Source organism: Branchiostoma lanceolatum, chromosome 2 (genome assembly GCF_035083965.1).
Source record: "Branchiostoma lanceolatum isolate klBraLanc5 chromosome 2, klBraLanc5.hap2, whole genome shotgun sequence".
In the NCBI taxonomy this organism is placed as follows: domain Eukaryota; kingdom Metazoa; phylum Chordata; class Leptocardii; order Amphioxiformes; family Branchiostomatidae; genus Branchiostoma; species Branchiostoma lanceolatum.
In genome coordinates, this window is record NC_089723.1 from 11,141,971 (window position 1) to 11,167,954 (window position 25,984).

Consider the following 25,984-nt stretch of genomic DNA (forward strand, 5'->3'; position numbering starts at 1 on the left):
TCGTTCCATTTCGTACTTTCGGGGGACTCGGATGGGCTGTCCTATAAGTTGTATCAATGTGGTATTGGAGGAAATTTCTTTAATGTTGTAAAATCTATGTACAGTAGAATCCGCTTAACTGCACCACCCATTTGTCAGAGTTTTTGGTGCAATTATCCGGCTGGTGCAATTATGCGAAATGCCCCGCTGGACCACACCACCATGGCATGGGCGAGGGGGTGTAATAATTGTTAGTCAGAAACACTAGCACAAAGAAAACAGACGAAATTATTCAGTTATTAACTATTGACCCTTTGCTGAAAATAAAGAAATGACTACGAACCTGTTTTAAAAGATTTTGCATTTTTCCATGCGATCTACCGCATAACAAAACACGTAATGTTACAGGGGGGGGCATTCTGAAACTACTCTCCAAGCAGAGGAGTGGGTCTGGCAGGTTTTTGGCGTGTTTTTAGGCGTTTTTGTCGGGCTATCTACATTGTCATGGTTTCTTTGTCTCTATAACCCACTAATGATAATCTAATGGTTCTCGGGGAGGAGTACTGCCACCTTTTTTCAATGGAAGTAAATAGGTTTGCCCCGCCCCGAGGTTAGTGCCAGCAGAGGTGTGGGTTATAGAGACAAAGAATCCATGACATTGTAGATAGCCCGACAAAAACGCCTAAAAACACGCCAAAAACCTGCCGGACCCACTCCTCTGCTTGGAGAGTATTCTAAAACATCGTCATGCCACTCATGGGATAACAGTTTCTGTGTTACATTACGTAGAGTGCAGTTGTCGAATTATGTACGTCATGTACCGCCATGAAACTAGGAATTGAAACTAAAACTTGGTTACTGATTACGGGTGACCCGCCCGGGACCTCCCATATGATTCCTATCAACATAACTGTCAATGGAGACCGCCGTCTTTTGTTAATCAAAACAGTTTTAAACATATTGGCGGTATCGCGCCTTTACACCCGCAGGTATCGGCTCATTTGTACCGCGTTTGCCGATTTTAGCGCACCTTTTCAGTTAACTTGTTGAGGATTTTTGAAAAAAAATGGTGCAGTTATCCGGCATTGGTGACCATGCGTGGTGCAGATATGCGGAGTCACTAACAATGCAGTGAATAGGAACCGGTTTTGGGTATTGGGATTCGGTGCAATTAAACGGAAGGTGCGTTTATCCGAGGTGCAATTAAGTGGCTTCGTCTGTATAAGGATGTGAAATATGCCATCAGATTAGACAATGGACTATTAAACTCTTTTCCTTCCGTATGTGGAGTAAAACAGGGATGTAATCTTAGTCCTTTGTTATTCAATTTGTTCATCAATGACATATCTGAGTGCTTTGATCCCACGAAATGTGATCCTGCAGTCCTAACTTCAAAATCTCTAAATTGTCTATAGTATCCTAGCCATCTCGCTCTGATATCGTTGTCAAGACAAGGGTTACAGCATTGTATTGACTGCCTAGAAAATTATTGTAAGAAATGGAAGCTATCTGTCATTTACTGTCAATGTTTCAAAAACCAATGTACATGTAGTTGTTCTCAGCAAAGGTATTAAGAAGAAAAATTATGACAAATTTCATATTCATGGCAAAGAAATTGAATTCACTGACAGCTATACCTCAGTATTCCCTTTACATCTTCAATTAAATTCAAACCTGCCAGGAAATATCTAAAAACCAAAGCAATCAGAGCACTTTTTAAACTCAAGGCTCTTTTACTGTCTCTAACAATGACATTTCAATCAACCTCGGAAATACCTATAGATAGATTTGTAAAGCCCATCTTTATTGTACAGTTCAGAAATCTGGTTAATCTAAAAAAGAATATAAAGATTATTGCATCGCATACCGGTATCATCTGTGAATCTGCAGCAAAGGTTTTTTCTACTTTATTAAAGAAACTTGATATTCAAAATAACTTTCCTACTACCATTTGAAAAACCACCTCTTCAGCACTACGGCCACAAAAATTCTATTTGTTGATTCTCTGATTTTTTTCAGAAAAAAGCAACAGGGTGACCAAAAAATAGGAATAAAATTTTTTGAAAATATCGGTAGTCTGGGGTGAAGATAAGGGTTTACATTACATAAAGAATAAGAGGATTATTTAAGTTTCAGCTTTGTATGGCTCGTTTTAATGCAATGCATCCCTTTCTTTGATCTTAAGTACTATAATTTCCATGAAATATATAGTTGCCATGTAAAATGGATTGATAGTGAGTTAATAAATGAAAAATTATAACTTTTAAAAAATCAATGTGACCACACTCTTTAGGTAATACTATGTGCAGGCTTTTAATAGGCTTTTAATCTATTTTGGTAGCTATTGAGTTTTACAACTGAACAGATAGTAAAATTGGGAGTTAAAATTTGTGAATTTGAATAGCGTCCCAATTTTCAAAATGGGAAAAACAGGACTGGCTATTCCAAGAAGCATTTTACAAAACAAGTGCGTTTCAAAAAAGGTGGCGTTTCGTCTAGTTTTATGAGTGTGAAATGTCTTTTCCTGTTCTCCTGTTATTGAAGTAAAATCTGCCAAAGAAAGTCACTCAAGGGTTGTTGTCTATGAGAAAAATTGTGATTTTGGGAAAGGAGTACTGTTTTAATAGATCGAGAAAGGCAGATTGGGAAAGCAATTTTGAAGTTACGGCACTTAACTTATTATAATTATATATTATAATCAGACTTAGTGCTTTAATTTAAAAAGCTGGTTTTGGCTTAACGATGGGTAACATAATGTTACTTAAATTCACGATTTTACGAAAACGGGGTATTTAGGGATATGTGTTAGATGCAACATCAGTATTACCGCTAGAAATGCAAACTTGACAGACTAACGTATTCAAAATACTGTCTGAAAAGCTTCGATAACCACGCATTAGAAGTTGGCTGCGTCAAAAACTCTCCATCCCTTATTGTCACAGTCTGAGGGCTTCGTGGGAGAATTATATTACAAAGTTGTTCGCTGGTTTATAAGACAAATGTCACATCCGCTTCCTGCTCAACACAATTATTTACAATACAACTTATTAGAATCTCTTTTGCTAACCTACAACTGGACTCAAAGTGTGATTAATCATCAAAACGCCTCTTTGTTGCTACAACCAATGGCTACGGCACTACGGTGAATTTTCCCGCAGCCATATTCGTTACCCAGAATCCTGCTATTCGGCAGACGACAAACGTTTGCGAGGAACACTTTTTTGTCTAAATGTTGCGTGTGATAGTGGACTGATTGCGATATTTTCCTCAAAGTTTGCTCTTAGCACAAGCAGAAACACATGGACATAGTAGTATTACCATTTCTACGGCATCCAGCTAACGCCACGATGAATAATGTACAAATTTCCATGACAGTGGGGGTCGACTTTGAGTGACGTTCTACCGACTCAACAAACGGGTTGTTTCCGAAGGCCTGATGTGTGCAGTACGGCCGTTTTTTCATGTATTTTTTTACTTGGACACGTCTTTATCAATAGCACTCTCCTCAAGCCAAGGATGGAACGAATAGCTGCTGTATAACTTGTAATTAGCGGTAAGATATTCAAGACGAATCTTCTCTCCCGAAATAATGTTCACACCTGTCCGACAACACCATCATTGTGCGTGCGGCGGACGGTAGTTTCAAGTTGAAATATTATGGTGTCAGCACGACTAGAGACAAAATCTACCATGTATATGATTAGTGCAAAGATAGTACATGATGCTGACAGAATAATAGAAAAAAAGGATGGTTTATTGTTCTGCTAGATTGATTTCAGTCAACCATTATGGGAAAAATGGCGAATTTATGTTACCCAACGTTACAACTTATACTTTATCTTAAAATGTACACGTCAGTAAATTTATTATAAAAGCTATCAAATTTGACTGTAATTATGTACATAACATCGCAATAAAACATACAATTTGAAAAATCACCATTGAATCATCAGCACTATCAATAATGGTAATCAAGTGAAATAGAAGTTAATTTAGAAACAAAAAGCTATATGCCTGTGGCAAGATTCTATCTAAAACAAGAGTTCCACGACCTCATATCTCCATGAACAATTCTATTCATGCAAATGACTTACACATTTGCATAATATATGCTTGGTCATAAACACCTTTATCTAACTTACACATGTTGCAATATTGACAGTCCTATAATTTTCCAATTAGATGAATTATGGTGTTTGTGCATTAATTATGCAAATTAGGAATTTATTTGCATAATTGGTATCTGTTGATGCTCCACTTTCCATAAACTACATATGTTACATGTATTTGAGTCTGATAATGAAAAACACTGCAAATATAGATTTTCCTCATTAGCTATGCAAATTAAGTCACAATTAGCATAACTTGCACTACATTATGTATATCTCTGTCTAAGCTACCTGCATACTAAGTATCATATTGACAGTCCTATAATTTCCCAATTAGATGAGATATGGTGTTTTGCATTAATTATGCAAATTAGGAATTTATTTGCATAATTGGTATCTGTTGATGATCCACTTTCCATAAACTACATACGTTACATGTATTTGAGTCTGATAATGGAAAACCCTGCAAATATAGATTTTCCTCATTAGCTATGCAAATTAAGTCCCAATTAGCATAATTTGCACTTCATTGTGTATATCTCTATCTAAGCTACCTGCATACTAAATATCATGGAAATCCGTTGTTCCTTTGCTCAGTTATTCTCCTTAGAAAATTTTCACAAAAACGCCCCTGCAGTTCCAGAGGAAGCTACTAGGGGGCCCAAACCTACACCACTTCTTTATTACATCACAAGCTATCTGCCACCTAAAAATCAAGACCACAGCACGTCCAGGTCAAAAGATACAAAAATTGAAGTTCTGCTGCAGTACCAAGGTCACATACCAGGGGGCCCAAAATTGACCTTGAACTTCGGCTTCACAACACCTGCCCACATACCAAATATCATCGTAATCCATCAAGATGTTCTTGAGTTATGCTGACTACAGTAGTGCGGAAACACAGACAGACAGACAGACAGACAAACACACACACTCACTCACTCACTCACTCTCTCCCATAGCTTAGTCAGCCGTCGGGGCAGCAAAGCGTTCAGTAAAGGTTCTCCACTGCTGGCGGTCCACACACACACAGACACACCCAAAACTATATCTCCATTTTTCATGGAGATAATGACTACCAAATGTCAAACAAGTATTCAAACCAATTAACAGCTACTGTATCTCTATTGTACTGGTTTCCACATTTACAACATTTCTTCCTTATCTTCCTGGATAATTTTGCTAAAATTCATGAAAATTGCCATATTTTTGTGCCGAGCAGCGTCACTTTCCAAGTACGTGTTGTCTGTGAAAACTTCTGAATGAAGTCGATACTGAACAATGGAGCATTTGCTACTGTAACAGAGGATCACTGTTTTTGGTGGAGTATCCCTATTTGATGTCCTTGATCCAACAGAGTTATGTTCAACTGCAGTTATTATGTTGAGCCCAACATACTGTTGGGCGCAACATATTGTGTTCGTATGGTTTCTTTCTCCTGTCAAATCTTGTAATCGACTCAGCTCGGTCGTCCCTGCACCAACTGAGCTGAAATTTGGTATACAGGTAGAGTGGGTAAATACCCTGGGAGACTTTTTAATTTTTTCAATATTGACCTTGAAAGAGATTTTATTGAGTTTTTTTTACCAAAGACGTACATTTTGGCCTCCTGTGCTCTGGAAATACATCCAAATGACCTGAAATTTGCTATGGTGGTACATTGAGCAAATATTTAAAGAATCCCATTTGCACTTTCGGCATACAACACTTCGAAATACGATTTTAGAGGGTGTTTTTGGGAAGAAGATCGGCTATTTTCCTCATATGGGGTCACTGACCTATAGGTCACATCTTTATTCATCTGGCCGGGTGGACTAATTTGGTCAGCCAATGAGTGAGCGCAGATTTATCAAGCTCAACCTGATTGGTTGAAATAGTCAATTTAATTAGGGGCACTGACAGGTGCAGGCACAACTTCACTACTCCCTGGCTACCATCCTTGTGTTGTTATTGTTGTGTCCTACTGAAGATAAGTGCAATTGAGAAGGTTCAAAACTTTGAGGTATTTTTCGACACACACAGTGTTTTTCTTATTTTAACACTGCATGGAAACAAATATTTCCACAAGTTTGCAAGCTTGGACACTATGGTGAAACCTGACATTTCCTCGCTATGTACACTAATTTTCTACCCCTGTGTCTCCAAGATCGGACACCAGTGCAGTGCGCACGCAATAGTGCACACAAAGTGTCCGAAGTTTCCCACCTTAGGAAACATCCCGTGTCGGGACGTTGACAATAACATTAACAATAACAATAGAGAGTTGTGAAGTGCGTGAAAATTTACCTTGAGCAAGGAGGCCCTTGCTTTGAGTCATTGTTGAAAGTTTTTGGCTAAAAATGACGTAAACCTAAGAATTTTCTTCAACCTCCTTGCGTAAACCCCTGTTATATGTCTGCACTATCGGGCCGCGAGGAAGTCTTGAATATCGGCGCTGATCAATAGCGCATTAAACAAAATGTGTGGCGTAGCGTTATACTAAAAAAAATAGTATTTTCATCGCAACCACTGGCACTTGTTTTAAAAAGGCGGAGATTTCACCACACACAATCGTCTGCAACTTGTTTTGTTTGTGGTAACGTTACCAGATGGCGAAGTTTTGTTGGTCGCCTTTTTGCATATATTAACAGTGTCATGCCAGTGCCATATTGCATTATCGGTCCTACATTTATTTGAAGTAAACATAATTTACTCTTTTAATACGAAACCAACTAGGATAAATACCAAGTACATTGAATTTCAATCATCCATTCAAATACCAACATTTCAGACATACAACAAACGTTAGCCTCTATGCCACAGTCGCTTTTTGCATGGGGAGGGGAATGGGCGAAACATGCTGCATTTGCTCCCGCAAATGTTGCCTTTCTAGTTGTATCTGATTCTACAGCAACGTTTGGTTCAGTATGATTTTAAGTGTTTGCGTAACGTAACACAAGCATCCGTTGTACAGTATTTTCCATTACAATGAACAGAAAAATTCGAAGGCCGGGTTTGGAATATATGAAGTCCTGTTCATAAGACAAAGGCCTTGTACGAGGGGTGATCAGTAAGTCCTCGGCCTCACCCAGAAAAAAGGTACACAACTCCAGTATCTGGGAATAATTTTAAAGAATAAAGGCTTTTATGAATGTCAACCGAAATTCAAATCATTGTGATCGTTAATTTGCAGGTGGCACCCAATAACGCTAGGTGAGGTAGAAGGATAACAAAATGGACAATTGACTTTTTATTGAGCTGCAACCAGGGGTGTGCGGGCCGACTTGCTCTGCTGAAAGTCAGATACCCACTTCTTTTTAGTTGAAACAAGAAGGGAATGTTCATCAAGCATTTCGACAAAAAATGAATGTCTTCGAAGATCTTATGCCGATTTCATGGCATGAGAAACTCCACCCACACAGCTCTGATCACAGTTCAACCTTGTTTTTCTCGACACTTACCTACTGATTTCAAATGGATGTCGATTGAAAAGTGATGACCACATTGGATTGAAATTCGGTGGATATTGCTAAAAGACGTCATATTGATAATTATGCCAAGAAATTTGAGTTGTGCACCTTATTTCTGGGTGAGGCCGAGGACTTATTGATCACCCCTCGTATATACTAAATGGTAATTTAAAAAGAAAAAAAATTCCACTCGTGGTATCGATCCAGGGTCTTTCGGATCTTATGCGACAAGCAAAGTCCTACGACGTAACCGGTTGAGCTAACTTGCAGACGACCAATTTTGTTGGTACATCATGCTTTAACCTCACTACATGGTATTATTTATGTCGTTTTTTGGGCGTTTTCTTGACAAAATCAGTTTTATCTTGATGTGCATAGATGTAAATATGGCCATTTTTCTGGATATCGAAGTCCGAAACCACAATGCAAGCATGGCAATACAAGCATGTACGCAACGAATTTGGTTCAAGATCCAATTGTATTGTTGCCTTGCTTGTTGCCTTGAATCATCTTGGCACAATGTTGTCTTGGCGCCCAAAGAATCCTCCTATAAAAGTGTAATGTGTCTTTAGCTTTTTACATAAGAAAATTGATATTTCTGAATAGTTGTAGCGGTTACATGCGGTCGCATGCATGTATATGTCATGCATATCAAGGCTGCCTGCCTTGCTCCCTTGCCATATAAGGCAAAGGCTTAACAACAGACGTTGAGGGTCTTGCCATATAAGGTCTTAAGGTCTTCATGGTGTGCGACACAGTGTTGAACCAAGTACCATTGAAGCATTGATGGAAGGTAAGGGCCAAGACATGGTGTTTTGTCGCAAAGACGACAAAATGCAAACAATTGGTGTGGCCTTATGTTGTATGTTTTGAAGGAGATACATGTACAGATAAAGAAATACTTATGCGTCATGCTAATAGCAAAATTTTACGAAAGAACGGCTTCCAAATCATAAACCTACAGTCAAATCAACATATTCCAGAATTTGACATCATTAACATGCGTTTCCAGAAATTCCTGTTAGGCATACATGCCAAAGCCTTAAACAATGGTGCCAGAGGAGAATTGGGAATTTTCCCAGTAATTGAACAGATTTTTTGATAGGTTTGGGATTCGAAGTTGACCTGTCCTTCCTGTCAATAAGACTTTTCTTTGCACTATTGACAGGAACAAGTAGCCATTCCCATTCAATACATGAATGTGAAGCACTTACGGATACAGTTAGGCACCCGCCCATTCCATTGCCGGTTTGATTGACAGGTGAGGTAGGAGCTGCCCACCAATCTGAAGCCCTCGTTACAGCTATAAATCACTGTTGAACCGTAGGTGAAGCTGTTGCCTTGACGATTTCCATTTGTGGGAATTCCCGGATCTCCACATCCATCCGCTATCGATAGAAAAGAAATTTGGAGATTTATAACAATTATATTTAGATACAATTCAATCTCTACAACTGGATAAAACAATTAACATTAATACTATTAACATATAGCATCATTTAACATTCAATTTGATAACTGATTATCTCCATGAAAAAAGGCTTTTTCATGGAGATACTGTTTTGCGTGCGTTTGGTGTCTGTGTGTATGTATGTGTCACCGGATGCTTAAAGTCAGCATAACTGTAGAACCTGAACGTGGATTGTAATGATTTTTGGTATGTGGGTGGGTGTTAAGAGGAGGAAGGTCAAGGTCGATTTTGGGCCCCCTGGCATGTGTGACTGGAACTGCAATGGCGTATTTGTAAAAATCTTCAATGTAGAAGAACTGAAGAGATGGATTGTAATGATATTTGGTATGTGCCTATGCGCTGGGAGGAGAATGGTCAAGGTCGATTTTGGGCCCCCTGGTTTGTGTCCCTGGAACTACAATGGCCTATTTGTAAAAATGTTCTAAAGGGGTATAACTGAAGAGAGGAATAACAGATTTTCATGTTATTTGGTACGCAGGTAGGTTGGACAGAGATGTACACACTGAAGTGCAAATCATGCAAAGTTAGTGTGTTTGCGTGTGTGTGCGCGTGTGTGTATGTTTGTGTCACCGTGTGTGTATGTATGTGTCACCGGATGCGTAAAATCAGCATAACTGCAGAACGTGTGGATGGATTGTAATGATATTTGGTATGTGGGTAGGTGTTAGGAGGAGGAAGGTCAAGGTCGATTATGGGCCCTGGTCTGTGTCACTGGAGCAGAGGCGTATTTGTAAAAATCTTCCAAGTAGAATAACTGAAGGAAGGAACGACAGATTTTTATGTTATTTGGTACGCAAGTGGGTTGGGCAAAGATGGACAAACTGAAGTGGTAATTATGCAAATTTGGACTGAATTTGCATAAGTAATGAGGAATATCTACTTTTCCATTGTGGGTATGGGCTTTGAGGTCACACCTGTTGAATCCATTGGTCTCTTATCTAGGGCGAGCATTCCCCAATTCCCAACAGCTGGTGGTTCCGCTGCCCAAAACCAAGTAGATGTAAGGGTGGTAACTCTACTAATGGTGTTGCAGAAAGTTATATGTACCTTTTGTTTCATAGCACGGATGTTATTTTTAAAATGTAGGTACCTTTAGAACAGGTAAATACACCTGACAATAATTTATGCTAATGAGGACCTAAGTTGCATAATTTATGCATAATCGTGTACTTCCCTAACCGTAAAAGCTGTGGCTGTCATATTTGAAATGTAGGTACCATTAGGAAAGGTGAATACACCTGGACATAAATTATGCTAATTAGGACCTCATTTGCATAATGTATGCAGAAACTTGTATTTCCCTTACCATAATAGCTGCAGATAAACACACTTGTCCATGAATTATGCTAATGAGGACCTCATTTGCATATTTTATGCGCAAATGTGTATATCTCCTACCGTAAAGGCTATGGATGTCATATTTGAGATGTAGGTACCATAGGAAAGGTAAAAAAACCTGGCCATAAATTGTGCTAATGAGGGCATCATTTGCATAATTTAGGCATATCCCTTGCCGTAAAGGCTACGGATGTCATATTTCAGATGTAGGTAATTTTAGGAAAGGTGAACACACATGGCCATTTATTATGCTAATGAATACCTCATTTGCATAATTTATTCATAAACGTGTATTTTCCTTACCGTTAAAGCTACGGATGTCATATTTTAGATGTAGGTACTTTTAGGGAAGGTGAATACACCTGTCCATAAAATATGCTGATGCGGACCACATTTGTATAATTTAGGTATAACCTTGTATTTCCCTTACTGTAAAGGCTACGGATTTCATATTTGACATGAAAGGTCAGAAAACCTGGCCATATATTATTCTAATGAGGAGTTTTTGCATAATATATGCATTACCCTTACCATAAAAGCTACTGATGATATATTTCAGATGTAGGTACCTTTAGGAAAGCTGAACACACCTGACCATACATTATGCTAATACAGACCTCGTTTGCATAATTTATGCAGAAACTTCAGAAGTCCCTTACACTACAGTAGGAATATCCCGCATTTTTCCGAAAATGTTGCCTTTCTAGGTTCTGTTACGTGGATACCCTCTGGCACACAAAACAAAACAACCAGCGGCAACAACAAATAACTAGGGAAAAATAAACACATCTCATATAAAAACAAATTTCATGGAGATTTTGGGTCTTCGAACTCTTGTTATACCTTGATTGCACTTCCCCCCGTACTGTTACCTTGCCGTGGTGGGGAGGCTTAAGTGCCTCAAGGATCCTGTGGGCTATACCGACGGGGGCTCGTAGCCCCTGGCAGGTCTAACCATGTCGGGCAGGTTACAGGTGAGAGGTCAGACGAAAGACAGTACAACAGTCGGGTAGACGGAGCTCATTAGCCTTGGAAGGCAGTCTGTCTAGGGGAAGGAAAACCCTGATTTCAAACCACCTGCTGTCTTGTAGGTTTTGCCTGTTTAGGCCAAGACTAAGGGAGTAAACCCTGACCAAAATTCCGGAGGGGGGGACCCGCAGGCAGTCGTTGGTGCGGACTGATCCACAGCCCTCGTCTGGCATCTCCTGCAGCTCTATGGATGCCTCGGACGTATAAACTTTGTCTCTCCTTCGAAGCGAGTTCTCAAGAGCCGAGTGGGGAGTAGTGCGCTATGGGCAAGGCACCGCTCTCTAGTATGCCCCGGCACAGCAGAGGTCCGTTAACCTCAGCGGGAAGCGGCAGTTTACGGGTTATAAGTTTTCCCAAATTGGCGAAAGGGAGGGCGCCACGGGCCGTTTCTGACAGTGGGAGCGACTGTTTAGCTGCACAGGATGCGACTACCGCCTGCCAAAGCCTGGCAGCCCCAGGTCAGTAAGGTGTCGACCCGTCACGTCTGTCCGCCTCAGAGGGGTGCATGAGGATAGACCAAAAGTCAAACAACAGACGTAAATGTGTACCCGTCACCAAGAACAGGAAGAATTTAAAGTATTTGCGTATTGGAACGTGGAACGTGAGAACTATGTTACCTGGCCTTGACAACATAGACATAAGGCATGGAGAAATTAGAAAGACAGCTCTCATTGATGAGGAACTTCAGAAACTACACATGGATATTGTTGCTCTTCAAGAAACTAGGATTGCTAATGATGGGTGTTTGAGGGAAGCAAATTTCACCTTCTACTGGAAGGGACTGGAAACAAATCAGCCTCGGTGGCATGGTGTTGGTTTTGCCGTGAGAAACACCCTGGTCCAATCCGTAACAACACCTGTTGGGATATCGGAACGCCTGATGACAATGCGGTTAAACTCGCCAGAAGGTTTTGTAAATTTCATCAATGTGTATGCACAAACCCTTACTGCACAGGTAGAATTGAAAGACAATTCTTATGAAACGCTTAGCCAAGCCTCAGCCTCAGTCCCTCAAGGAGAACAGTTGTATATCCTTGGCGACTTTAATGCACGGGTGGGTAGAGACCATGATACTTGGCCCATACCACTTGGCAAACAGCACATGAACACTGTCAAGGTAACCCGCTCATTTCACAGCGCAGATTGTGACGCAGATCACTCACTTGTGGCCAGTAGAGTAGAAATCACACACAGACGCATCCATAGGCGGAGACCGGAGGCCAGGCCCCGAGTCAATGCTATGGTAGCTAAAGAGCCGGAGAGGAAGGAAGTCTTTGCCAGGGAGTTCTCTCGGAGAATGCAGCAGGGTGTGACTGGCTGTACAGTTGATGAAGTGTGGCATACACTGAGCAAGAACATCTACGACAGCGCAGTTACCAGTTGTGGGAAAAAGAGACAGGCAGGCAAGGACTGGGTGGAGGCGTACGCTGGTTTCCTTATGCCCTTACTTGATGCGAAAAGGACGGCAATGTTAGAACATAAAACAAATCCATCGCAAGCCACATTAGATCGTCTACGTCACACAAGATCAGAAGCACAGAGGGAATCTAGGAAGTGTGCAAACCAGTATTGGACAGATTTGTGCTCTTCCATCCTGTCTGCTTCAGATAGGGGTGATATACCGTAAAATTCCTATTTACGTACGCACCCCTCCTAACGTACGCACCCCGATTTGGGGACCATTGCGGGCCTGACTCAGTGAGTTGAAACGTTCAGGGGAAAAACCCTCCTAACGTACGCACCCCCTCTCCAGCATTTCGGTGGATAGTTAAGAGGTTGACATGATCATCCTTCAGATGATGTTTAGTAGTTACTGAGAAAATGTTTCTGGGTAGAAAATATCAAACAATTTAAACATATGTATTGTTTATTCTTTATTACTGGTTGATTGTGTGGTAGCATTCCACACTTCATTTGCATGAAGATGTACCGTACTCTCATGCTGATATGCGATTTTTCCAAGGAAGAACCCCTCCTAACGTACGCACCCCGACTTTGGTGTCGGCCTGGAGCACCTGCTTGCAACTCGAAAAGTTTAAAAAGTGCGTACGTAAATAGGGATTTTACGGTAGGTACGATGCACAGTCTCATGAAAGTAGCTCTCGGGCCGAGGGTCTCCAAGACGGCACCGTTGAAGTCAAAGGAGGGTGAAGTGTTAACTGACAGATCTAAGCAGCTTGAGAGATGGGTAGAACACTACTCAGAACTGTACTCAGAGGAAATACCAGAAAAACCCGGACTGGATGAGGTCCTGACAACTCTTCCAGAACTGACAGAGCTGGACGTGATGCCGGAAGAGAGCGAACTTCTCGAAGCGCTGCATGCTCTAGCCAGCGGTAAGGCACCGGGAGAGGATGGCATACCTGCAGAAGTCCTGAAGGAGAACGAGGTAATACTGCCACACCTGTACGATCTCCTTTGTTAGTGCTGGGAAGAAGGCAACATTCCTCATGAAATGCGTAATGCCAAGATTGTGACACTTTACAAGCACAAAGGGGACCAAGGAGACTGCAACAGCTTCAGGGGAATCTCATTGCTGAGCATAACTGGGAAGGCCATTGCAAGGATTGTACGCAAGCGCCTACAGACATTAGCAGAGCGTGTGCTCCCGGAGTCTCAGTGTGGGTTCAGAGCTGGACGGTCTACTACGGATATGATATTCACATTACGACAACTACAGGAGAAGTGTAGAGAGCAGTGTATGCCGCTTTACATCGCCTTCGTAGATTTAACCAAGGCATTCGATACTGTCTGCAGATCTGCCCTCTACAAAGTACTCATGAGTATTGGATGCCCACCTAAACTTCTGAAACTGGTTATCTCCTTCCACGAGGACATGGAAGCATGTATACAGTTTGACGGCTCTACCTCTGACAGTTTTGCCGTCAGGAACGGAGTCAAGCAGGGGTGCGTGTTGGCACCAACCCTTTTCAGCATCTACTTTGCAGTTCTCCTTCGCTGTGCCTTCAATGGAAACCACGATGGTGTCTATATTCGGTCACGTACAGATGGCTCACTGTTTAACCTGACTAGACTCAGAGCAAAAACCAAAACTGTTGAGTTGCTGTGTAGAGAACTCCTCTTCGCTGACGATGCAGCACTCACGGCACATGAGGAGGATACGTTGCAGGGACTGTTGGACAACTTATCCCGGGCATGTGACCTGTCTCACCATTAGTGTTAAGAAGACGGAGGTAATGGGACAAGGTGTTGCAATCCCCCCTTCAATCACGTTGCATGGAAATCCTCTCCTAACAGTTCAGAAATTTACTTACCTGGGATCGGTTGCGACATGTAACAACTCTTTGGACGAAGACATAAATGTGAGGATTGGCAGAGCTGCTGCTTCCTTTGGGAAACTCAGCAAGAGAGCTTGAGAGAACCAGAAGCTGACGAGATAGACAAAAGTGCAGATCTACAAGACATGCGTACTGTCAACCTTGCTTTACGGCAGTGAAACATGGACAGTTTATTCATGGCAGGAAAAGAGGCTGAACAGCTTCCACCTGCGCTGCTTACGTAAAATCCTGAACATAAAATGGCAAAATTACTAACAAAGAGGTGCTACAGCAAGCAGACATCCCATCTATGTACGAGATTTTACGGAAAAATAGACTACGCTGGCTAGGTCATGTCAGTCGGATGGACGACACAAGACTTCCAAAGAGAGTACTGTATGGTGAAATCTCTACTGGGAGCCGTGGAGTGCCCAGACATGTCCAGACATGCACCTAGACGTTGCGCCCTTGGGAAAGGCACTTAACACACATTTCCCATGTCCTAAGCCCAGCAGTAGGGTTTGGGTTGGCGTTAGGAAGGGCATCCAGCCGTAAAAACTCTTGCTACAAAAAAGGACTTGCACTTGATGAGGAGTTCTGGGGCTTCCCCTTCCATGTGCAAGCAAGTCTAACCCCCAGATGATGGGGAACAAAAGACGTTAAATTGGATAGAGAGAGAGAGAGAGAGAGATAACACTGAAGTGTATTCATCATAATCATTGTCATTCAGGCGTAACCACTAAGAAATTTTTATTTCCTTTTGTACGAGGGTGGTACAAAAAGAAACACAATTTTTATCATAGTAGGCTCATTTTTGTATGAAATGAGTTGAAATTTGGCAAAATGTAAAGGAACATCTCTTCTTGAGACTGAAGTATCTCTGTTTTTCACATTCACCAGTGACTGAGTTGATTTCAAAATTTATAACCACACCCTTGGAAGCTTGTCGGAGGCAAACAGCAGTAAAGGGGAAGTTCAATTAGTAGTAAAGAGCCTCTTACAATTATTGTTACACAGTAGGAGACTGAATGAAATTCCCATTATTTACCACTACGGAAATATAGTCTTTCTAATCAATCATGCAAATTAGGTATTTATTTGCATAAGTGAAATCTATCGATATTCCTCTCCATCTTGGCTATAGGCAGTGTAGGACTCCGGAGCTTAACCTCTGTTTGGAGTGCCTACATGTATATACATTATGTATATTATAGAACCCAGGCACCAGCTGGTGTCAGCTGATAGACAAAGGCCGTTATATAACCAACAATTTCTGCTTGGAGAAAACACTAACAGCACACACATTTCCCATCATTTCCAACTTCCAACAAGATCAGGGTGTACCAATGTTTCAAGTTTCACATTTTCACAGGTCTGTGTAGTTCCACTTTTTAGTACAGAAAATTGTACTACAAATTACTATGAATGACACTTCTTAAATTTCTGGATTGTGACAAGCAGTTCAAATGTTGTGCTCTTTGACAGACTTTTAGTATTGTATACGGCTATTCCAAGATCAGGGTGTGCCAGGGTGGTGCACTGGGGCCAAAATTTCAAGTTTCATATTTTCCACTGTCAGTCCAGAATATTGTACTACAAGTCATCCCATACAAGGAACTTTTCAAATTTTTCGATAACGACAAGCGGTTTTGGAGTTATGCATTTTTAAACTTGCATGTTCACTTCAAATTTTGGCAGTATACGGACACTACAGCCCAAGTACGTTCAATAACATTTCTTGTATCCTTCAAAGATTGAATGATCAACTTGCAACATAACTATAAACAATGTATTCCCTATTGTACTACCTTGGTTTTAAGAACTATTTTGGGTTGACTTAGTGTCCTAAACAATATGTACAGTCACTACTTTTCTTGAATGTTTGGTAAAAAAAAAGGCAAGTTGAAAAATGTAACAAAACATGAGTGTTATTCTATTTATGAATCAATTAATGAAGAGCATCCTATAAATATCTTCTGTTTGTTACAAAAGTTTATCCAAAAGTTTTAGGAAAACCTTATTACAAGTAACTACGCTGCTGTGATGTAAGCCAATAATAACTAATGAACTCTAAGGCAAATCAGCAATACTAGAAGGCCTGTTTTCAGAAATTGTACTATACATTTCTGGCTCCTATATAATCATATGAAGGCCAAATGACCTGAAACTTGGAATGGGCTAGTTCTGGGCTGTGTTCAAGACCTTTACTTAATATTGATTTTAAAATATTACAGTATGATATATGATTTTTGGATATTTTAACTAAAATTAAAAACTGGTAGTTCTGTACGGTTGTTTCCAAACATGTGTCACTGAGGCTCAAAAATCAACTTAGATATATTTTGCAATCGATGTTGGCAGTTCAAAGGTACATACTTTGTGCTTAGTATTCTAAAAGATCTCTGCACAACGCCTCTCGGTTACAGTAATACAGGTCTTTTTTGTAATGGGGTCACTAAGGGGGTACGGACGGGACAACTGTAAGACTGTATGTAAAGTTACATACAGTATACCTACATGAAGAACACAAGATAAACACTATTCCTTATTATTTTCCATTTCTAGTATCCACAACACCAGAAAACTGTCTTTGCTTTGCAGTGACACCTTAATTGTTGCAACATTTTATGGTCATTTATTGTTAAGCGATGATAACACCTTGCTGTCATTTTGGGTGGGGGGGGGGGGGGTCAAATACAAAATTTTAAAGTTCAGGCACTTTGATAGCTAAACTATGATAGTACATGTATTTCATTCTGTATATACTTCCACATAAGATTGTAGCTTTTATACATGGGAAACACATCAAGGAACTTTTGTATGATCATTTTATGAACATGATTGTACATGTACGTGTATTTGGGGGTACGGACTGGGACACAACAGGTAACGTTGGGTAACATAAATTCGCGGGGGTACTTAAATTCGGGATTTTTCGAAAACGGGGTATTTAGGGATATGTGCTACATGTAACATAAGTAATACCGCTAGAAATGCAAACCTGACAGACTTACGTATTCAGAACACTGTCTGAAAAGCTTCGATAAGCATGCATTATAAGGCGATGAGGTCAAAAACTCTCCGTCCCTTATTGAAACAGTCTAAGGGCTTCGTGGGAGAATTACACAACATGGTTGTCGGCTGGTTTATAAGAAAAATGTCACATCTCCTGCCTGCTAAACACAATTATTTACAAGACAACTTATTACAATCTCTTTTGCTAACCTGCAACTGGATTCTAAGTGTGATCAATCATGAAAACTCCTCTCTGTTGCTACAACCTACGGCACGTGTATTTTCCCGCCGCCATATTGTTAACCAGAATCCTGTTGTCAAGCAGACGACAAAGGTTTGTGAGGAACACTTTTTTGTCTAAATGCTGCGTGTGATAGTGGACTGAGGAAGATATTTTCCTCAAAGTTTGCTCCTAACACAACAAGGAACACATGGACATAGTAGTATTACCATTGCTACGGCATCCAGCTAACTTTCCATGAATAATGTAACGTTACACGTTGCCCGATGATGACGATGGGCAGACTTTGAGTGAAGTTCTACCGACTCAACACACGGGTTGTTCCCGAACTGGCCTGATGTGTGCGGTACGGCCGTTTTTTCGTGTATTTTTTTTACTTGGACACGTCTATATCCATAGCACTCTCCTCAAGCCAAGGATGGAACGAATATTAGCTGCTGTATAAAATGTGATTAGCGGTAAGATATTCAAGACGAATCTTCTCTCCCGAATTAATGTGCCCCCCTGTCCGACAGCACCGTCATTGTGTGTGCGGCGGACGGTAGTTTCAAGTTGAAATATTATGGTGTCAGCACGACTAGAGACAAAATCTACCATATATATGATTAGTGCAAAGACAGTACATGATACTGACAGAATTATAGAAAAAAAGGATGGTTTATTGTTCTGCTAGATTGATTTCAGTCAACCATTATCGGAAAAATCCCGAATTTATGTTACCCAACGTTACAAATATTGTCTGCAGGAACTTGTTCAAACCTTTTAAAACACATTTATTCACTAATATCAGTTGAATAAATCATATGCAAATACTGTAATAGTGTCTAAACTAAGAAAAAGTGAGCTGGACTTTCTAATTAGAATATTACTAGTATTTACACTGCAGCATGAACAGTTCTACCTATATGGCTTTACAATATACATGTATTTTCCTTTAATGTCAGCTGATGGTATATATTAAAGGATTCTAATTACTGCTCATATTTTCAAAATATCATTTGGTAACAATAACATAACATCTTATGCCAAAACATGTACATACTAGTCTTACTAGTATTTGAGTTTGCTAAAACTAGTAAGAAAAGAAACTGGGGGTTGGCGGGTGGTCTGCAAGATAAAAAATGTAGTTTAAATGGAATTATTAGCAGCCATCTTCCCACCAAAAGAATTCTAATTTTTAAAGCAATAACAATACTTTAACTTGTATGATTTGTTCTACACAATGTACTCTACTTTTCAATAACTTAAGAGCACCGGAACTGCTCTCTAAAGTTGGTGAGCCAAATGTAGGCTAATGGATAACCAAATGTAGGCTAATGAAAAAATCTGTGAAGGAAAATGTTGATAAATTCATTAGAAACTACTGTTTTTACTGAGGAGACCAACTGTTTGTGTCTTTAGCTAATGTCTTTTTTTTAGCAATTGGAATGCCATTTTACACAGTTTTTTGCTAAAAACTAAAAGTGGGGGTATGGACGGGACAGGCTGGGAGTACGGACGGGACATTTTGGGTTTATTGTGCTATATCAGGTAAGGTCTTTATCACAGAAATCCAAATCACGTAAAATCTCACCAAATCTCACGAGACTTGAAGCTTGAGTGAAAGAGATGCTATAAGATATTCAGGTTCAAACAAATATTACAGGGGCTTTAACCAATATTCTTTTCCTTCATATTGTCCTTAGTCGGATGGTATCACTTGGTGGAAAGTTTCAACAACAAGAAAAAACTTTGGCACTGATCCACCATCTTGGAAGTCCAAATCACGCAAAATCTCACCAAATCTGACGAGACTTCGAGCTTGCATGAAAGAAAGGCTCTACTTGTACTGTTGTGTAGGATAACAAATAAGATTTGGGACAAAATCCGTTAAAATGCAACAGAAATGAAATTGGAATCATGTATGGTACTAACATGGAACACTACACATGGTATACGGACACTACAGCTGGGCAATTTATGTCATTATTTCATGTTTATACAATGACAGTGTAAAGTGGCTTTGGTAATAAGGCCACCACCATTAGATGTTTCAGAATATATAGTTCACCTGCACCAATAGCTTTCATATTCCTTTTGATAAACCTTTTTTTACCAGTATACGGACACTACGCATTTTTTAGGACAACAACTATATTATATACAGGCAACTGTAATCCATCTGCCATAGTATCCCAAAGTGCAAGCAGGACAAAAACACATCGTTATGTTACATATGACTATACCAACTGAGTAACATGCAAAATGGCCAGTTCCATCACCATTTTTTTACTGCAAGGATATTTTTTAGTATAATGTGTAAAAAACAGCATTTTTCATAACGTTCAATACATATTGATATTGTGCTCATGAAAAGAAAAAATGTCCAATTATCATCTAGTTTTTTGCACAACACATTAGATTGGGCTAGTCTTATCATAAAACTCAGTTCTTGATTAATTTTTTTCATCACCAGATAGTTAAATGCTGATTTCAAAAATTGCATTATTAAAGTGCACCGATATAATGCATATTTTAGGCTAATTTTGGGCATTAAATTGGTCACAGCATAATGTTTTGAACATTCATTTACCAACAAACTGCAGGATTGTCTGGAAAATGATTGTATTTAGATAATAGGATGAAAAAATACCAACAGGATGTGATAAAAGCAACCTAAGAAGACTATAACGATGAAAGATGCTATTGGCGCACCCTGATCTTGGAATAGCCGATAGCATAAATAGTAGCATACTTTTAGGCAGTATACAGACACTACAGAAAAAACCTCTCTACTTCTACTTTCAATCTATCTATTGCATGTATGTTGACAAAATTTAAAATGGGGTAACAGAAATATAAGGAGGGAACAAATTTGCAACAAAAATGAAGAAAAATTTCGACAAAATTGTCATTATACACTCAGCACCAAAAGTTTGGAAACTTGACTTTGGTCAATCATATCTCCGTTCTTTCTTGATCAATTTCAATGGTTTATGTATCATTGAAAAGCCTGAATGTGTGATTTTCTTTCCCATGATACTAAACTTATCATGATTGTAAATTACCGGTAATGGAACGAGCACCAGACCTGCTTATGCGAGCGTGGCACATAAAAAAAGTGCCCAGATTACCCTACTAATGTCAAACGCTCAATTCAGTATTTTTTCTTCTGCTGGTAGCAAGTGGCTTGTGTACGAGAGTAATTTCAAAGTACTTGAATCAACAAAACACATTAATATGAAAGCCAAGATTAGTCTTCATCCAAACAAAACAAGTGCTTTTGCAAAAAGCTGCCAGTTTCGCCTCATGAACATGATTATTTACAGGTGGTTAGTTGAGGAGTATATTATAATGGGATGTGATGTATATTCTTAATCCGTCACCCTTGTCCTTAATCCGTTAACATAAACTTTAATCCCACAGGATATCCCTTAATTTGTCACCCTTGCCCTTAATCCGTTACGAAAGCCTTTAACCCCCTCAGCATTGCCTTTGATATGTCACCATAGCCCTTAATCCGTCCCCATAGCCCTTAATCCGTCACCTTTGCCCTAAATCCATGGTGATAAACTTTAATCCGACAGCATAACTCTTAATCCATCACCAGAGACCCTAATTCGTCACCCTTTTACTGAGTGCGTCATCCTTACCCTCAATCCGTCACCATAACTCTTAATCCATCACCCCAGCCCTTAATCCGTCACCCTAGCCCTTAATCCACCTACATAACCCTTAATCTGTCAACATAGCTCTAAATCCGTCACCCTTGCCCTTGATCCTTCACCATATCCCTTAATCCATCACCACAGACCCTATATTTGTAATTCATCGCCCTTTCCCTTAGTTCGTCATCATAACCCTTAATCCGCCAACATAACTCTTAATCTGTCAACATAGCTCTTACTCAGTCACCCTTGCCCTTGATCCATCAGCATATCCCTTAATCCATCACCACAGACCATATTCCGTCGCCCTTTCCCTTAATCCGTCATCATAACCCTTAATCCGTCACCCTAGCCCTTAACCCGTCAACATAACCCTTAATCTGTCAACATAGCTCTTAATCCGTCACCCTTGCCGGTACTATAATTGTTTTCTTCATTTTCTTGACAAAAGCAGTTCCTTCTTGTTCAGTTTTGTGGTATAAATGTAATATGGCCATGTATACAAACATGGATGCAATGTACCACCTTCCAAGATCCATGGATCGCATGTAATTTTTGATGCATGTTTCATGATTCCAAGATCCATCCTACCTACCTACCTACCATGGTCCCATGGTATGATCTCGTCTCAGGGCCAGTTTCGCCGGCAGTGGGGAAACTGGAAAAAATGTGTGAAGGAGCCTCAGTTTATGATGAAGGTGGCTTAATACTGAGTACACAAGCCATGCGCTGTCACCACAGCTCGGTACATCCTCCTCATAATTGTCACCAGTTTTGTTATGCGGTCCCAGCGTATTCTTCCACAAGGAGTCGTCGCAGGTCGACCAGTGTTGTTCTATTGATCATTATCGCATGCACAGCTTGCCCAAGCTGATCAGTGATCACAGAGTCTGAGACTGTGTTCAATTGTGTTGAGATCTGGGCTGCAGGAGGGCCATTCTATACTCTGTATCCCTGCATACTGGAGGTGGTCTGTAATGACTCTCATTCTGTATGGACGTGCACTATCATCTTGCAGAATGGCACCCAGTCTCATATTGCAGAGGTAAGGATCTAGGAAATGTGACTGGATGGAGAAAGGCGTCTCTATATCTTGACACATCTAGGTTGCTTAAGATGATTAGCCTGGTTTTTCCTCAGGCAGTTAATGTTGTACTGCCCCACACTATGACACTGACTCCAACAAACAAACAAACAAACAAACAAAGAAACAAACAAACAAACAGTCAGTCAGTCAGTATATCTGTGAATCAGTCAGCATATGGTTCTCCTCGCTGCCCCCACACCTTCATTTACCTATCCAACAGTCGAAATAAACCTTCTCTTATCTGTAGCTGAGAACATAACATTCCTCCACACACTGTTTCATTCACGATGTGGAAGGCAACACCACAAATGGATCTGGCGCTGCGCTGAGTGTTTGACACTAGCATGGAAATTTGGGCACTTTTTTTCTACAACCCACTTGCGTTAGCAGGCCTGGCGCTCGCTTAATGAGATTGCAATTATAATGAGTTGGGTATCATAGGAAAGGAAATTAGACAAGCTTTCCAACAATATACAATGGATTGAAATTGATCAAGAAACAACGGAGATACGATCGACTAAAGTTAAGTTTCCAAACCTTTTGTGCTGAGTGTACATGTAATCAGGTATGGTAGTTATTTGCATGGTATACGGACATTACACAAATACATGTAGTATACGGACACTAGAGTCAATTCCACATTACCGAGAGGGTCTTTGTTGCCTTTTGTTCTAACATTTGCAAAACCTTTGTAACAATCCAAGGGAGATAAGTGACTGTTTAGAACAATCTCCAACATTCATTTGATGTTCTAAATAGTTTCTGCTGTGTTCCAACATGTTAGACAAATTTCTAACATTGCACAATGTTATTTGTATTATTTTCGAAACTGTTGGAAAACAGGTTTATCATTTGTTCCTACATGTTCCAACATTATAACAACATGGTATAACTGGGTCAGTGGGATGGGAACTGGGCAATTCACACATCCCTTCAAAGTATAGGGGATTAGGCCTGGGTGCCATGCATAGACACCTCAAGACAATGGTCCAGACGTGAAATCTAAAAATATACAGAGGCAGACAATAGAGTGCGATTAGCACCTACTTTTATGGGGGCAATAACCCAAATCTACCATTTGAAAAATGATGCAAATTGTTCCAACATGTTCGAACAGTGAAACAATGACATAGATGTTTGAAAATTGTTCTAAATAAAGAGATATTTGTGCAATTACTTTCCAAATAGTTCCAACATATATAAAAAAGTTCAAACATGTTCAAACTTTCATTCTTGATTGTTTGAACAATTTAGAACTATTTTGACTGGAATAGTCTTTTATCTAAAATTGTTCGAACTCACTAGCAATATTACCTGAAAACCCTCTCGGTGACATGGAATTGACTCTACACCGAGGGGATTTCTGACATTATTTCAGGTGTATCTACGAGCATACTTCATAGTGGCTACTGTAATAAGACCACCATCTTCAGATGTTTCAGAACATTGAGTTCATTGGCACCCAGGCTTTCATATTCGTTTTGATAACACATTTTCTTGGACAAAAACACAGCCAAACGTAAGTCATCAGCCACATTATCCCCAAGTACAAGCAAGATGAAAACACTTATTTTGTGTTACAGTACGAACATGCCATGTGTGGTCGGTCCATTTGTGGGATCACGAATATGCAAATTAGGTAACGCAGAATAAATACCCCGAAAGTTAGATCTAATGAATACAATTAACCCCAAAATAAGATCTAATGGTGACATATGTACTGTGCGGGTGGGCGTTGGGGCGGTTGCTGCGGGCGTAGTGCCGGCCAAGTGGTTCCTTGATTGCCGCGAGCGTCTTGCAATTTTGAGACAACTTTAAAGGGACGTATTGTCGAGTCTGGTGGGCAAAAACTAGTAAGAATTTGAAAAACCTACATTCAGATTCACAAATGTAACTTATTTGTTACTTTTTTCCAACATATTCCCGTCATTTTGTCACATTTCCATCATAAATAAACGACGAAAACGCAAAACGCGCAAAATCTGGCTTATTTGCATATTATTTCGTCGGAATGTTGGACAAAATGGAAATGGCGGACAAGTCAAGCAGTGGTGGGGATTGCGTATAACAGAGAGCAGATCAATATTGGAATGAGCAGAGCACTTTGGACTAATGCTTCTGACCGCTCACAGCTGAAAGGTACATATCCAATAATTTGTGAAACACGTCAGTCTCTGATACACAACGGATCATAATGACACGCTTCGTTGAAAATGAAAAAATCTATTTATTTCAGATTTATTCTGAAAATATCAAGATTTTGTGCTAGATCTTGAGATTTTATGAGACAATCTTGAGATTTTATGAGACAATCTTGAGATTTTATGAGACAACCTTGAGATCTTTGAAAAGGTCTAAGGATTTTTCCAAGATGGTTTCAAAGCATCTCAAGATTTTTTTCACGACATCTTGTATCTTGAGATTTTTTCAAAGCATCTTAAGATGTGATGAAAAAGTCTTGAGATACTTTGAAACATCCTGGAGAAATCTTGAGACATTTTCAAAGATCTCAAGATTGTCTCATAAAATCTCAAGATTGTCTCATAAAATCTCAAAATTGTCTCATAAAATCTCAAGATTCATCACAAAATCTTGAGATTTTCAGAATAAATCTTGAGATTTTTCATTTTCAACCAAGCGTGAAGACCCCTGCAGGGGGTCATTACCTCCATGAAAAAAACACTTTTTCATGGGGATATTGTTTTGCATGGAGTTTGCGTGTGTGTTATCCTGTGTGTATGTGTGTGTCACCGGACGCTTAAAATCAGCATAACTGCAGAACGTGTGGATGGATTGTAATGATATTTGGTATGTGGGTAGGTGTTGTTGGGAGACTGGTCAAGGTCAATTTTGGGCCCCCTGGTCTGTGTCACTGGAGCTGCAGAGGCGTATTTGTAAAAATCTTCCAAGGAGAATAACTGAAGAAAGGAACGACAGATTTTCATGTTATTTGGTACGCAAGTGGGTTGGACAGAGATGTACAAACTGAAGTGGTAATTATGCAAATTTGGACTGAATTTGCATAAGTAATGAGGAATATCTACTTCTCCATTGTGGGTATGTGCTTTGAGGTCGCACCTGTTGAATCCATTGGTCTCTTATCTAGGGCGAGCATTCCCCAATTCCCAACAGCTGGTGGTTCTGCTGCCCAAAACCAAGTAGATGTAAGGGTGGTAACTCTACTAAAGGTACGGTATTGCAGAAAGTTATATGTACCTTATGTTTCATAGTTCGGATGTTATATTTAAAATGTAGGTACCTTTAGAACAGGTAAATACACCTGACATAAATTATGCTAATGAGGACCTCATTTGCATAATGTATGCAGAAACTTGTATTCC

At 39.9% G+C, this 25,984-nt stretch overlaps 1 protein-coding gene across 2 annotated transcripts in view; it reads right to left on the reverse strand.

Moving 5' to 3' along the window:
- Positions 1-25,984, reverse strand: part of LOC136427445 (CUB and sushi domain-containing protein 3-like) — a 328,428-nt gene that overhangs the window by 68,300 nt on the left and 234,144 nt on the right. For both annotated transcript variants that reach the window (XM_066416298.1, XM_066416299.1), the window contains exon 51: positions 8,752-8,925. In XM_066416298.1, coding sequence (XP_066272395.1) covers positions 8,752-8,925 — 174 coding nt within the window. The remainder of the gene's footprint in view (positions 1-8,751; positions 8,926-25,984) is intronic.